This window comes from Myodes glareolus, chromosome 13 (assembly GCF_982192425.1).
Source record: "Myodes glareolus chromosome 13, mMyoGla1.1, whole genome shotgun sequence".
Classification (NCBI taxonomy): domain Eukaryota; kingdom Metazoa; phylum Chordata; class Mammalia; order Rodentia; family Cricetidae; genus Myodes; species Myodes glareolus.
Window position 1 is genome coordinate 8,117,538 of NC_142038.1, and position 14,573 is coordinate 8,132,110.

The 14,573-nt window shown below is 38.5% G+C and overlaps 1 protein-coding gene across 7 annotated transcripts in view; it reads left to right on the forward strand.

The window, feature by feature from the left end:
* Atp9b (ATPase phospholipid transporting 9B) overlaps positions 1-14,573 on the forward strand; it is a 218,779-nt gene that overhangs the window by 39,928 nt on the left and 164,278 nt on the right. For all 7 annotated transcript variants that reach the window (XM_085676363.2, XM_085676368.2, XM_085676362.2 and 4 more), the window contains exon 6: positions 5,646-5,704. In XM_085676363.2, the coding sequence (XP_085532489.1) occupies positions 5,646-5,704 (59 nt within the window). The remainder of the gene's footprint in view (positions 1-5,645; positions 5,705-14,573) is intronic.

Sequence of the window (14,573 nt, forward strand, 5' to 3'; positions counted from 1 at the left end):
GGGTGTTCAGTGTGCTAATGGTGTTGTTTTCTTAAACTTGGTAGGCTCGCCCACTGAGGCCTGTACAGGCAGACAGATTGCCCTTGTGCTAACTGGACAGCTACCATTGCACCAGCACTGCATATGCCTTTCATCTGACCTGCTAATAGAGACAGTCTTGTCTTTTTGAGATGTTTGCCAGATGTCTCAAGCTGTTGTCATATTTTTATGAGTTCTTTACCTGATGTGAATAAGCTAGGAGTTTTATTTCAGTGTCTAGTTTTGCTATCACATTAGACAAAAAGTGTGCATTTTTGCTCTCTGAAGTCTGTGGCAGTATCCATATTATTTTTTGATTATATGGGTGGCAAAACTGCTTCAGTTACTGAGGTAGATTTAGAGGGAGAGTAGTTGGCTAATACAACTCACCAATTATCATTTCATATTTCATTAACTCAGTATTCTTTCTAAAATTACCAAATTAATTTTTGATAAGATATTTAGAAAAAAACGAGGATCTTAAATTATGTCGATTATAGCTAAAGAAGAATATTTTTTAAATGACTTTGTTGCTAATGTAAGCTGACTTCCTTGTGATCACCCTCTACTGTTCTCTCTGGGCACTTGCTTCCCATATGGCCAGACATTTATTTTCATATTCTTTCTCTCATTCATATTCTCTTTCTCTGTCTCTCTACTCTAACTTCCTTCCTTTCTTTTCTTTTCTTTTTTATTGTTTTCTCACTTCAAGTTATAGTTTATTTGTAAGGAGACTAAGTATGGAAGGGGGAACCCAAATATCAAACCTGCCTTTCAGGGTAAAGTTAAAAGCTATCTATGCAATAAAGGAGGAGGGTACTTAAAGTGCACTTTGAGAAACGGGTGATGTTAGTATGCTTTTTGGTGGTGATGGTGTTCAGGCCTTCATCAGTCACTCCATAGAACCAAGTAAGTGGTTTAACAAAAACGGTCTTGAAGTTCCAGAAAAGTAATCTGGGCAGCTGTTATCTAGAGGTGTTGTCTAAAGCAAAGCTGGTGGGGAGACTTGATTCTTGATTTCCAGAAGTAATGATTTCTAACCCAGTTAACATCAGCAAGCCAAGGAAGAATATGGCATCTCACAGTAAGGAATAAAAAGACACTGAGGGTTGTATAGTTAAGGTGAGACTGCTCAGCCATTTTGTTATCTGAAAACAGAACTCTTTATCTTTTGTTTGTTTTTTAATAGAGTTTTATTATGCAGTCCTAATTGGTCTGAAACTTGCTATGTGGGCAAGACTGACCTTGAACTCACAGAGTTAAGCCTGCCTCTGCCTCCACCCTTTAGAATTGTGGGTGTACACCACCACTAGGGGCCAGAAGTCTTCCTTTTTTAATGGTAATATTTTCAGGTCTGTATGTAAGAGCTACTTCTGAGCTGTAAAAGATACATAGTTACAGTTGAAAATAATTTTTTCCAGGGTAAGACTATGTAACCCAGGATCGCCCCAAACTCATTAGTGCTGAGATCACAGGCATGTAGCACTGCACTAACTAAACTCATTAGTGCTGAGATTCCAGGCATGTAGCACTGCACTAACTAAACTCATTAGTGCTGAGATTCCAGGCCTGTAGCACTGCACTAACTAACTACACGACATTTTGGTGAACTCAGCATATTAGTTTTTAGGGTATGTACTGACCTTTGCTTTGGCCTAGGTACTCGGATTTTACTGGTGTTTTATTGCCACTGTTTTGGTTATCATCAAAACAGGGAATTGAACCCTGGATGTTGTTTAAGTTCTCTACCTTTGAATTATAACACCGGTCCGTTTAAATTTTGAGGCAGGGTCTCCTCCAGCTTCCCCATGTCCATCTTCCACTAGCACCTCAGGTCCTTATTATGCTCTACTCTCATTGCTTTCTGTCACACTGACCATCTCCTGATGTGCCACATGACATTTTAAATTTTTGACATTTGCGATGTGTGTAAGGAAGGTCCCTAGGCCAGGGCTTGGATAGTGGAGGTGCTACATTCTGTCTTCATGTCTCACTTGGGGTTTGCTGTACCTCTCAATTGACAACTGAGAACAAGCCAACTATGGTCTACCTGCACAAGAGCTCTTCTGGGCCAGGACACCAAAACAGCTATTGATGATTTGTGCGACAACATGAGTGAACCTCAAAACCAAAACACTGAGTAAACAAGAACCCGGGTGCAAAAGAGAGACATTGTATAATTCTACCTAACAGTGCTTTAACGTGTAGCTTAATTTGGCTCGATTTATATATTTATTTTGGTATTTGACACCAACAGTATCATGTGTACTCTATTGTGTTTGCTTCTTTCAGTATGCTTTTGAGATCTAGGACTGATGGTCTAAAGTCCAGTCTCTCTACTACCCAGTAGGATTCCACTGTACAGTTGTCTTCTCTCAGGAATCAGTGCCTGGCTTTCCCCAGCCATTGGCTGTTCTGAGCCAAACTGCTATGGATGTTTTCATTTAAGTTTTAGGTTTTTTTAGGGGTGAGAAATACCTAAAGGTGAAATTCCTTGGTCACCGGATGAATTCTTAGTTTTGTTTGTGTTTTAGTTATAAAATTTACTTTTTAAAAGTAGAGTGGGGCATGCCGCAGCATGCATCCTCACCCTGAAGTTTAATAGCCACTCAGATACTAAGTATGTTTAGCATATAAGCTTTAAAAGTGTTTATCTTTCTTAGGTTTTCTGTTGCTGAGATAAAGCACCATGACTGAAAAAAAACAAGTTGGGGAGAAAAAGATTTGACTTACACTTCCACATTGCTGTTCATCATTGAAGGAAGTCAGGACAGGAACTCAAACAGGGCAGAAACTGAGGCAGAAGCCGTGGAGGGGAACTGCTTACTGGCTTGTTTCTCATGGCTTTGCTCAATGTGTTTTCTTATAGAACCCGGACCCACCAGTCCAGGGATGGCCCCACCCACCATGGGCTGTGCCCTCCGCATTGATCACTTATTAAGAAAATGCATTCAGTTGGGTCTCATGGAGGCATTTCCTCCACTGAGGCTCCTTCCTCAGATGACTAGTTTGTGTCAAGTTGATACAAAACCTGCCAATGCAGTGTGTGAAAAATACAACAGGTCTTGATTTGAGTCACTCTAAGTTTACAGAACTGTGTTTGCTGTGTGACTAAGAGTTCTGGGGTAGAGGGGTTTTGTTAATGGAACAAGTGCAGGAGTGAGAGTAAGCAAGATCCCTGTGCAGGTACAGGGTGAGCTAGGAGGCTGGCCCTGAGCAGGCCAGCGAAACAGCAGCAGACATTAAGAAAAGGCAGAAAAGTGATTTGAGGTCAGCTATAAAGAACTTGTATCTTATTATACAAATCTTTATTGTCTTCTAAGTTATTGTCAAATAATGGGAGTTTGGGGGTTTAGAGATAAACCTAATGTTTAGATTTTTAGTTCTTTGGAATTCAGATTGAAGGAGAGAAATTACAAGTGGAGTCTATTTTGTGTTATATTCTGCATATATAGGTAAAATGAGAAGTATCCCTGAAACTGAGAGACTGAGCATAAGTGTAAGGAGCTTCTAAGGGAGAACACCCCGCTGTGCTCCTTGGTCTTTGCCTAGAGGAAAGCTCAGTTCTGGGGATAAGCCATGTGGATGCTTTTCTCTGGCAGGGCCACTCAGTTGCTCTGCCTTGGCAGCACAGTGTCAGGTTGTGTGGTGACTGTACAGAACAGGCGGCTCCTCCAGTGCCCCAGGGCACCTTGCCAGAGCATGGGAGGAAGCTATTCAGGTTCTGTAGCAACAGAGTCACCAAATAAAAAGCAAGCAGTCTTGTGAGTGTAAGGTTAAACCGTCCAGGAATTTAGGTCCTATTAAAACAATGTGAACCAATTTTCAAAATGTAAAATCATGACCTTTTAACTAGACACATTTTAGGCAGATGCTCTGTGGTTTTCTATTTTGCCCTCTATAGTTCCTTTTTAAATGACAGTCTATTTTTATGCCCACACTTAACTCAGACTGCTATGGTCAAGTGGTTCTCCTGAGACAACAGACATACACCACTATGACCAGCTTAGCCTTCTAACATTTTGTTCATAGCATAAAATTATTGTCTCAAAACTTTTGATACTATTTGCCCTAAACTTTCCCCTTAAACATGTAACCAGCAATTCCCTAGAAATGAAAAGCAGTCACTATAGCATGTCTAGATATTAAATACCATACGGTAAAATAGTCAACATTTTGGGGATTTAAGGGTTTTATAAAAGAATAAAAAATGTTTATTCTACATTTAAAAATTATTTTAAACAATTTATTATTTCACATCATCTAACTACAGGTTTTTCTTTTCCTCCTTTTTAAATGTGTGTGTTATTTAAACTGAATTGGCTGACCAGGAGAGAAAGTGACTTGAAAGACAGTATAGGGACTCGGGGGAGAGTGCCCCAGAGGTCTGTGGCAGCCCTTCCTATTTCATGCTTAGCTGTGAGAACAACAGGGGCGAGAAGCTCAACATGACTGTGTTTGCAATGATTAAAAGACTAATTCTTTTCTAAGTGTTTAGAATTACACTTACTGACTGGGAAGCTATGGTAAGATTTGTTTTATATATAGTTCTAAAAAACATTGATGTCTTATGATTAAATGTCGTTGTAGCTTTTCTTAGTTTGCCTCATTGAAGAACACAGGAAAATGTAATAATAAAGATGTGCTGTGTGCTAAACAAAGCAACTCCAGAAACTGGTGCCAGTGAGACTCAGCTTCATTAGGGGTGTTTAGGAAATCAGGCTTAATGAGGAGTTGATGGGAGCAAACTTGAGTAATGAGTCTTGTTATGTTAGTTTTTGGTAAAGCTCCAATATGCTGGTAGTTAGAACACAATGAATATAAAAGTTGCAAACAAACGTATTGGTGCGATAGAGCTGTAGCTGTGAACACAGACCCCTTGGGTGCTCGGCTGTTCTAAAAGGCAGAGGGAAGGCTGAGACAGGAGGAGGGAACGTTTATTTGAGTTTTTAGATAATCTGCTGAACATCATATTGTATGCAATATTTTGTAGATACTTAAGTGTAATACATATTCATCTTTATTAACAGATATTCCATATTAGATAGACATTAAGGATTTACTCAAATATGTACATGGAAAAATTACTTTTAGTAGTGAAATTTTCAGTTTTCAGTTCTGACTTGTATAGGCAAAGATACTAGTGGCGGATGATTTCATTTATTATTTGCTTTACTTTGTGTCTTTTGTGCCAGTCTGTGTAATTTAATTTGTGGTGTTAAGGATCTATACATTTCCAAAATAACTCAGTTTCAGTCACCAGATTATTTTATTCAGTAATGTTCCTGATCATTGCTATCTTTTCTGAGAATTGAAATGCTAGCAAAGTGTGTGAAGTACTGCTTCATATGATCCTAAGTAAATTACCACGAGGAAGCCCTTGTTCTGTTATTAGGGGACAATTATTTAATTGTGTTTGGTAGTTTAGTAACAAGATTAATTATGTGTAATTGCATATCTGAAATATAACTTGAAAATATGAAGAGAGAAAATTAAAATTCTGCTTTTAATTTTTTAAAATTTGTATTTGTTTTTTTTGCCTAGAGCTATTTAAAGTATTACATATCAAAGTTCCTCCGGTGCACTTTTGTTTCCCTGAGTTGATTGTACTTCTTCTTTTCTTTTAGGGAAAGTGCAAGTTCAGAGTTCAGACATACAAGTTGGAGACCTCATCATAGTGGAAAAGGTTGATGCATTTTAATATACTTTACATCTGTATATACATCAGTCATTAACATTAGCTTAATTACAAGTCATTTCTATTTTGAAAGAACTGTTGAGATATTTTAATTCTTAATGTGTGTTTGTAAGAATTGATGTATTTTAATGAAATTAATTATTTACATTTTCTGTTTTGCTAAAGTGTATTTTAATGTCTTTAGATAAAGCCATGTTTTTAAATGTAATACCTGTGTTAATTGCTTAATGTATCCCATTTGTCTTCAGAATTGTGTTCAAATGTTAATAATTCTCTATCAGTTTTCAGAATGTACTTGTCCAGATGGCTATATTAAACCAATTCTTTTAGTTTAAAATTGTAAAGAGAGAAAGTGAATGAAGGCTAAAAAGCACTAGAAAAATAGTTTAGGCCATGATGAGAAGAAGCCATGCTCTAATAAAAACATATCAGGCATGGAGAGTGAATGGATGGGCAGTAAACAGGTCAGGGCTTTCTCCTGGAGTGCTGACCCTGCCTTATTCCGTAACACGTAAAGGCCTGTGCACTGCTGTGTCTCTCTGTGTAAGGACCTTCTCCTGGAGTGCTGTCTCTGCCTCATTCTGTGATGTGTTGTGAGTGCTCTGCACACTACCTGGTGTGTGATGTTGGTGTGTGGGTGAGTCTTCTCTGGAAATATCCTTACTTTGCCATCTATATTCTCGGGAAATTCTTTACTGACTTTTAAAGTCTCTCTGGCATTTTCCCATTTGACTTCCTCCAGAACTGTCTGCAGTCTTTGGTGTTGGCTTGCATCTCCACTGCCTGGGACTGAGGGTATCTTCTTCCCGTAGAAATGATCTTCTTGTTGCACTGTTCTGTGTATAGGCAATGTGGTTTGATTTTACAAAGTGGAACAATGTTTAGTATGTACAGGGTACTAACAGAAACATCTGTAGTGTTTCCTTGTATAAGTGCTGGAAATTACTAGCCTGTATCCATTCAATTTTTGGAAAATTTTTCTTTATTTTTTTATGCGGTTGAACTATTTCAGTGATCATTCTTGTATCTTTGCACACTTCTGTAAGGTAGATTCTGACAAAGGTGCAGGACTCAGTATATCTTAAGCATATAGATTTTATTAAATATCTGCTTCTTGGCATAGGATAGATGTCTGCTGTGTTGATTAATACACAGTTTCACCTTCGCCTTGTTTTTTTTTTTTTTTTGTTTTTGTTTTTGTTTTTGTTTTTTTTTTTTTGGTGCTGGGTAGTGAATCAAGGGCCTCCATTATGCCAAGAGTGTATTCTGCCACTGAACCCTTTATTGCAATTTAAGTATTATACCTTACATTCGGAAGGGGAAGACACTGTTACAAGTAAGTGAAATGGCGAAAAAGGTTAGTGACTGTTCAGAATGTAGGACTCATAGGGAATTTTAAGCTATCATGAGTAGAGTTGATATTTTTGAAGTCAGATTAGATTAAGTACAATGTTTTTATGCCACATTTAGAATATGGAAGAGCTTCATGCCTGTGTTGAGCATTGTACTTGGGCCTGGGATGTTGCACTTGTGTTCAGGCTTTGCCTCGGTTGACTCCTTGTACCACATGCAAACAGCAACAGAAAGGACAATAAACACAGTTTTAAGGCTTGATCCATACAAGAATTTAAGTAAAGAGTGAAGTGAATTTTACTAAACACTTTACTGTTTAGTCCTAATTAATTTATCTAAGTATTTTTTTAAAATAAAGTCATGACAGTGCATTCATAATAATGAAGGTTTGAGTGCTGCCGCTAACCATGAAGTCTGCTTCTTTATGTGGAAGATTTTGGGTTTAAGTAATTAACTTGGTGCTGGGGACCTTGTGCGTGCTGGGCAGTACTCTACCACTAAGCTCCCTTAGACTGCCCTGTGTCTGATGGTCTGTGCTGCTTTGATGATGGTACTGAACAGCTCGGTCATCTTCTAGTGCATTAACTTACATGCCCGGTAGTGTGTGTCTTGGTTGGAAAACTACAAGTTCTAACATTTCTTTTTTTTAATTAATTAATTTGTTTATTAAAAATTTCTACCTCTTCCCCGCCTCCCTTTTCCCTCCCCCTCTCCCCCTCCCCCTCCCTCTCTAGTCTTAAGAACAGTAGGGTTCCCTGCCCCATGGGAAGTCCAAGGTCCTCCCCCCTCCATACAGATCTATAAGGGTGAGCATCCAAACAAACTAGGCTCCCACAAAGTCAGTTCATGCAGTAGAATAAAAACCCAGTGCCATTGTCCTTGGCTTCTCAGTCAGCCTTCATTGCCAGCCACGTTCAGGGTGTCCATTTTGATCACATGCTCCATCACTCCCAGTCCAGCTGGCCTTGGTGAGCTCCCATTACATCAGTCCCACCGTCTCAGTGGGTGGACGCACCCTTCGTGATCCTGACTTCCTTGCTCACGTTCTCCCTCCTTCTGCTCCTCATTTGGACCTAGGGAGCTAAGTCCAGTGCTCCATTGTGGGTCTCTGTCTCTATCTCCATCCATCGCCAGATGAAGGTTCTATGGTGATATGCAAGATATTCATCATTATGGCTATGGGACAAGGCCAGTTCAGGCACCCTCTCCTCTGCTGCCCAGGGAACAATCTGGGGACCTCTCCTTGGACCTGGGAACCCCTCTAGAGTCAAGTCTCTTTCAAACCCTAAAATGGCTCCCTTAGTTGAGATATTTACTTCCCTGCTCCCATATCCATTCTTCCTCCATCCCACCCATCACATTCCCCCAAACTTTCCCGAATCCTCCCCTTCTCCCTTCTCTCTACCCAACTCCCCTTACATCCACCCCCACCCCCCCGTGCACCCAAGTTTGCCTGGCAATCTTGTCTACTTCCAATATCCAGGAGGATAACTATATGATTTTCTTCAGGTTCACCTTCTTATTTAGCTTCTCTAGGATCACGAATTATAGGCTCAAAGACCTTTAATTATGGCTAGAATCCACTTATGAGTGAGTACATACCATATTCCTCTTTTTGGGTCTGGGTTACCTCACTCAGTAAAGCGTTTTCTATTTCCATCCATTGAATGCAAAATTCAAGATGTCATTGTTTTTTACCGCTGAATAAAACTCTAATGTGTATATGTTCTACACCTTCTTTAACCATTCTTCTATTGAGGGGCACCTAGGTTGTTTCCAGGCTCTGGCTATTACAAATAGTGCAGCTATGAACATAGTTGAACAAATACTTTTGTAGTATGATAGGGTATCTCTTGGGTATATTCCCAAGAGTGGAATTGCTGGGTCCTGAGGTAGGTTGACTCCTAGTTTCCTGAGAAACCGCCACACTGATTTCCAAAGTGGCTGCACAAGTTTGCATTCCCACCAGCAATGGATGAGTGTTCCCCTCACTCCACATCCTCTCCAGCATAGGTTATCATTGGTGTTTTTGATTTTAGCTATTCTGACAGGTGTAAGATGGTATCTCACAGTTGTTTTGATTTGCATTTCCCTGATTGCTAAGGAGGTTGGGCATGACCTTAAGTGTCTTTTGGCCATTCGAAGTTCTTCTGTTGAGAATTCTCTGTTCAGTTCAGTATCCCATTTTTTAATTGGGTTAATTAGAGTTTTAGTGTCTAGTTTCTTGAGTTCTTTGTGTATTTTGGAGATCAGACCTTTGTCTGATGAGGGGTTGGTGAAGATCTTCTCCCAGTCAGAAAGTAGCCTTTTGTCTTACTGACAGTGACTATTTTGACACCTTTGAAGGCAGAACTGGGAAGCCGAGGACACTAGTGAAATAAGTGATGGAATGCTCACAGCTTACTGTATGCTCTCAGCACACCAATCAAGACACAGGCAGAGTGGACGAGAGTAAATGTGGTCAAGCATTATGTCATTGACAAGAAAGGTGCCTTGGCTGCACTGTCTTCAGCAGGGTGAAGCAAAATGTATAGGACAATATATCATATAAAGTTAATTAAACAAGGTGTGGTGAATAGGTGTCTGCTTTGTTGGCGTCAAAGAACAATAATAATGAAAAGTAAAAAGAAGAAGCAGCAGATGCTTTTGAAAAGGAAATATCCAGCTGTAGATTCATTCCTTGGGCCTTTAAAGAAGATTTGAATCAGTTTTATACAGTACTTGTCGGGAAGTAGTTAGGGTGGAGCATTTACCCTTATTTTATAAGGCCAAGATTATTATGTATCAGCACCAGAGGGAAGACAGAATACAGGAAAATCTTGGGGAAAGAACCATTTGCCAATTGCTGTCAATAATATACAAAGTTCTAAGTCATATCCTAGTAAAAAATGGTCACTATAAGGATTTAAATTTCATTCTAGAATGATCTACCCTATCAGTTGACCAGAGAAAAATCACATGATCATATTATTGAGTGCTAGGAAAGTATTTGACTAGATTAATACCCATTCTTGATAACTATAAACCTGCAGGGGTGGCGATCAGGAGCCTCATCTAGTGAAAACTACCTAGAGAACCCTTTAGAGCATCATGTGTAATAGAGTTAGAGGGATGCCTCTTCTCTGAACTTGGAAACAAGATTGTTGTTTTTACCAGGCTTAACTTAATTTTTGTTAATTAGCAGCTTAATTTTTTAAAAAACAGAACAAAGATGCATGGATTAAGAAAGGAAGCTATAAATGTCCTTATTTGCAGGTAGGATGCTAGGGAGTGTAGCACATCCAAAAAGGTCTAAAAAACTTGGGATCAGTTTGTTCAGCAGGGTTGCAAGCTGTAAGGCCAGCCACAAAATTACTCCCTCATTTCTCTAAAATAATAGGCTGTAAGGAAATAATTGAAAATGTCCTTCCTGTAAAATTCAAGTTTTAAGTATGTTGAAATCTGCAGATATTGATGAAAACAATCAAAGAAAACCTAAGGAAATAGGTGTGTTCGGGGGTGGTGGTGGTGCTGACGCTTCCTATACCTTTGGTATTTAAGAAAAAATATGATCTGTGAATTTAACACAAGTTTCATCAAAGACACAGGAAGATTCCTTCCCTTCCCTCTTTTTCTACCCTGCCCTTTTTTCTCTTTACTCTTTTCTCCTCCCCATCTTTTTCTTCACTCACTAATTTAAGAAAAAAAAAGAGAGAGAGAGAGATAATCTTACTCCAAAATCAATTCTGAAAGGCACAGTTTCGGCCATGGCTGTAGAAAGGCTCAGGTTCAGCCGTGGCTATAGAATAGAAAGGCACAGGTTCAGCCATGGCTATAGAAAGGCTCAGGTTCGGCCATGGCTAAGGCAATCTGGACAAGAAAAACAGTGTGAAGAATCTCTGTCCCTTATGTCAAGGCCTGTTTTACAGCTATATTAATCAGCATAATGTGAGTAGGAAGGAGGGAGGGAAACCTTAAAGAGAACCCAGAAACAGGCTCACCCAAATATGCACAAGTAACATTTCAAAAGATTAAATTAAAGCATCCATAAATTAAAAAGTAGATTTGGGACTTAATAGAAAATGAAAAACTTTCAGGAGAAAAGCTCAGGAGAAAATGTACTGAATCTAAATTTAAATCTACATTTAAAATACAAATATTTTATACATATAAGCCTTTAAAATAAAAATATAATTCATAGGCTTTATATCAGAAGACTATCACATACTCCAAAAATGTGATAATTTAATCTTATTAAAATTAATTTTTTTTGGAAAGAACCATGATAAAACCATAGGTACAATGCTAACTAAAGAAGAGATCTTGTATTTGAGAGGATGGAGAAGAGGAAGGGAGAGAGAAACCAAAGCTACAATAATAACTGAAGAAGAGGTTATGCATTTGAGAGGATGGAGAAGAGGAGTGGGAGAGAGGAGTATAGAAATGGAAGTTGTAAATATGGTACTCAAGTATGAAATTCTCAATAAAAGTTAAAATGATCAAAGTGGAAGCGGCCGGCAGAATGGCTCAGCAGGTGAAGCGACTGTTGATAAACCCGAGCACCTGAGCTTGATCCTTGGGACCCGCATGGTGGGGGACGAAACCACTATAGCAGGTTGTCCTCCCACTTAATAAAGTGTTAATGAAAGCATTAAAAAAAATAGAAAAAGAAGCAGCTGAGTCTGTATTGGATGAAAACATTTGAGCACAAGCTAGTAAAGAATTGTTTGTGAATTTGTAAAGTCTCCTAGCTAAACTGAGCAGTTTTTCCCCTTAGAAATTGGACAGACGACCTAAGAAAACATTTACCTAGAAACTACAGATGAAAAATAAACATAGAAAAAATTCTTTATCAGTAGTTATCAGGCATACACGTCAATCCAAATGGATAATTTTCTAAAATGACATCACTAAATGTTGACATTGGCAAGAAGGATATGGTTTACTTATTATCTCTTGAGAAGACCAGTTGGTATAATTCTGGAAAATCACTTGATGGGAGTTTCTAAAGCAAAAAATAAAGCAAAAAACAGTCAAAAACTTGGTATAACTGCCTCATGATCCCACAGTTTAATTCCTGTACCTTGGAGCTAGTAAGATGACCCAGCAGATAAAACATGCCTCTTGTCAAGCTCAACAGCTTGAGTTTGATCCCTGGGACCTACATGGGTGCTGAGGGTCATCCATGTACACTCACATATGTATGCATTTATGATAAATAAATACACTTCCTGTATCTTTGCCACAAAGAAATATTTATGTTGGTACAGAATCCTCTGCAGGAATCATCTGCGTATTAATTTACATTGATACACAATCCTCTGCATCATCTATACTCAAGATAGAATCAGAGACAGCTCAGATATCCTCAATGTGTGCAGGGCAGAGAGCTTGTGCATAGGCACATCATGGCACAGCATGGGAAGAAAATGCAAGGCTTTACTTTTGCGACGTGAATAATCTGAACATTCCACTCACATTAGCATCCAAAGGATGAAAGACTTAAAATAGATCCAACAGCAGAATGCTGAGCTTGTATGTGGGAAGTTCTAAATGTAATTGAAACATGTTAAAGACATACTGCATGAGTGGAAAAAGGCCCACGTGGGTATGTTGCTGTTGCTGTTGCTGGCAGGGCTTCTGAAAAGTGACCTGTAGATCCGTGCTACACCTTCTTAAAACCTCCAGTTGACTTCGTGATGGAAATTGACATACTGCGCTCTCTAACTTGCATAGAAATTCACAGGACTTAGAATAACCGAAACAGCTAGTGGTGGCACACGCCTGTAGTCCCAGCGCTCCAGAGCCAGTCCCAGGACAGGCCCCAAAGCTACAGAGAAACTCTCTTTAGAAAAACCAAAGCAAAAAATCAAAAGACTAGCTGAAACCGAAACAGTTTTGGGGAAAAATGTTACACATTTTCCATAATCACACTCCTCCATTTCACAATATACAAAGCTAAAGTAGTCAATACAGTGTAGACCTAGTATAAGAGCAGTGATGAGATTTTATATGTATATATACATCTACGTATATATACACAGAGAGAGAGAGATATATATAAATTTGGATATAGGTTTATATCCAAATTTTCACTTAGTTCTCAAAAGAGATAATTTGTGAAGTTATGTGAATTATTATTTTAAAGGTATACTTTAGTTTATTTCTTTCCTTTAGCATTTCCAATTGATAGAATTATTGTCAATAATAATATATATAATATTTTACAGTATTAATATATAATAAAATATATACAGATAAAGATATAATATATATAAGCTATGTATCTCCTAGCATTTGTGGTTTGTTGGTCCCTGGTAGATTCAGTGAACCAGGAATGTCGTTGGACAGGTGTCTTTAATGCATTATGCCATTGATGGTTATTTAGGTTGTTTCTTATACCTCGGTGTCATTTGATATCGCTTGTGCACACATGCCACCACATGTATACCTGGGAGGAAAATGGGTTTTAAACATAAACGTTTCCTTGTGGTAGTTCATGCAAATAATTGTGTCCACTGGACTCTAATTAGGTAGTGTTTTTATGTTTGCCAACATTCTTAGCATTTTCATTTTCTTACCCTTTCTGAGATGTGTGCTGTGATTATAGTTTCACTCTGAGTTTCTCTGATGTCTAGTAATTTGGGCACTTTTGTTATGGCTTCTGTATCTTTTTGTACTGTTTGGGTACATGCCTGGGAAGTTTCTTGTGTTTTCTTCTAAATGGGCTTTCTCTACTTGCAAGTGTCTAGGCCTTTCTGTCTTGTGGTCAGAACCTCCTGACATATGTGCTACAGGTATCCTTTATCTTCCTCCCTGGAGGACATATTTAAATAGATTTCTTACATTTAGGGAAGTCCAATTTAGCATCTTTTCTTTTAATGTTAAATATTTTCTTTTCAAATAATTCAGTAGTAGTGGTATTGGTGAAGTAGCCCTCCTCCAAAAAGTCATGAAGTCATCTTGATGTTTGACCTACATCAACTTTCAGAGGTTCCATTATCTTTTCTTGAGCATTTTAACTATGCTTTGAATCAGTTTCTAAGTTATGTTACTGGGAAGGGCAGGCATCATTGCCACTCATCCCCTGTAGGTATCTACTTTCCTTAGGACTATTTATTGGTATGACTGTAATTTTCTTAGTGCCCACAGTGTTAGTTTTCTCTGAACCTGGCATCCTCATATGAGTGGGTCTAGTTCTGCATTTTCTTGTTTTGCATTGGCATAATTGGCTGTCCTAGCTTAACACCATCTTGTCTTAGTCACTGTGGTTTAATGTTCTTTTCCTAGGTTGTAGTTAGCCCACATTGTGTGTCTTGTTCAATTCTTGGCCTTAGCATTTCCTCATAGAGGTGAGGAAAGTCTTGTTGATTTGTAAAGCTTTTAAACATTATATTCGCTTCCTTTTTCTCTGCTTTGTTCTGTTCTATTGAGTTACAGTGTATCCGTGTCTCATATATTTTCCTCCCAACACTTTACTGGCTTTGGTTGTTCCATTCATTTCATGTCAGATAATTGTTACCTT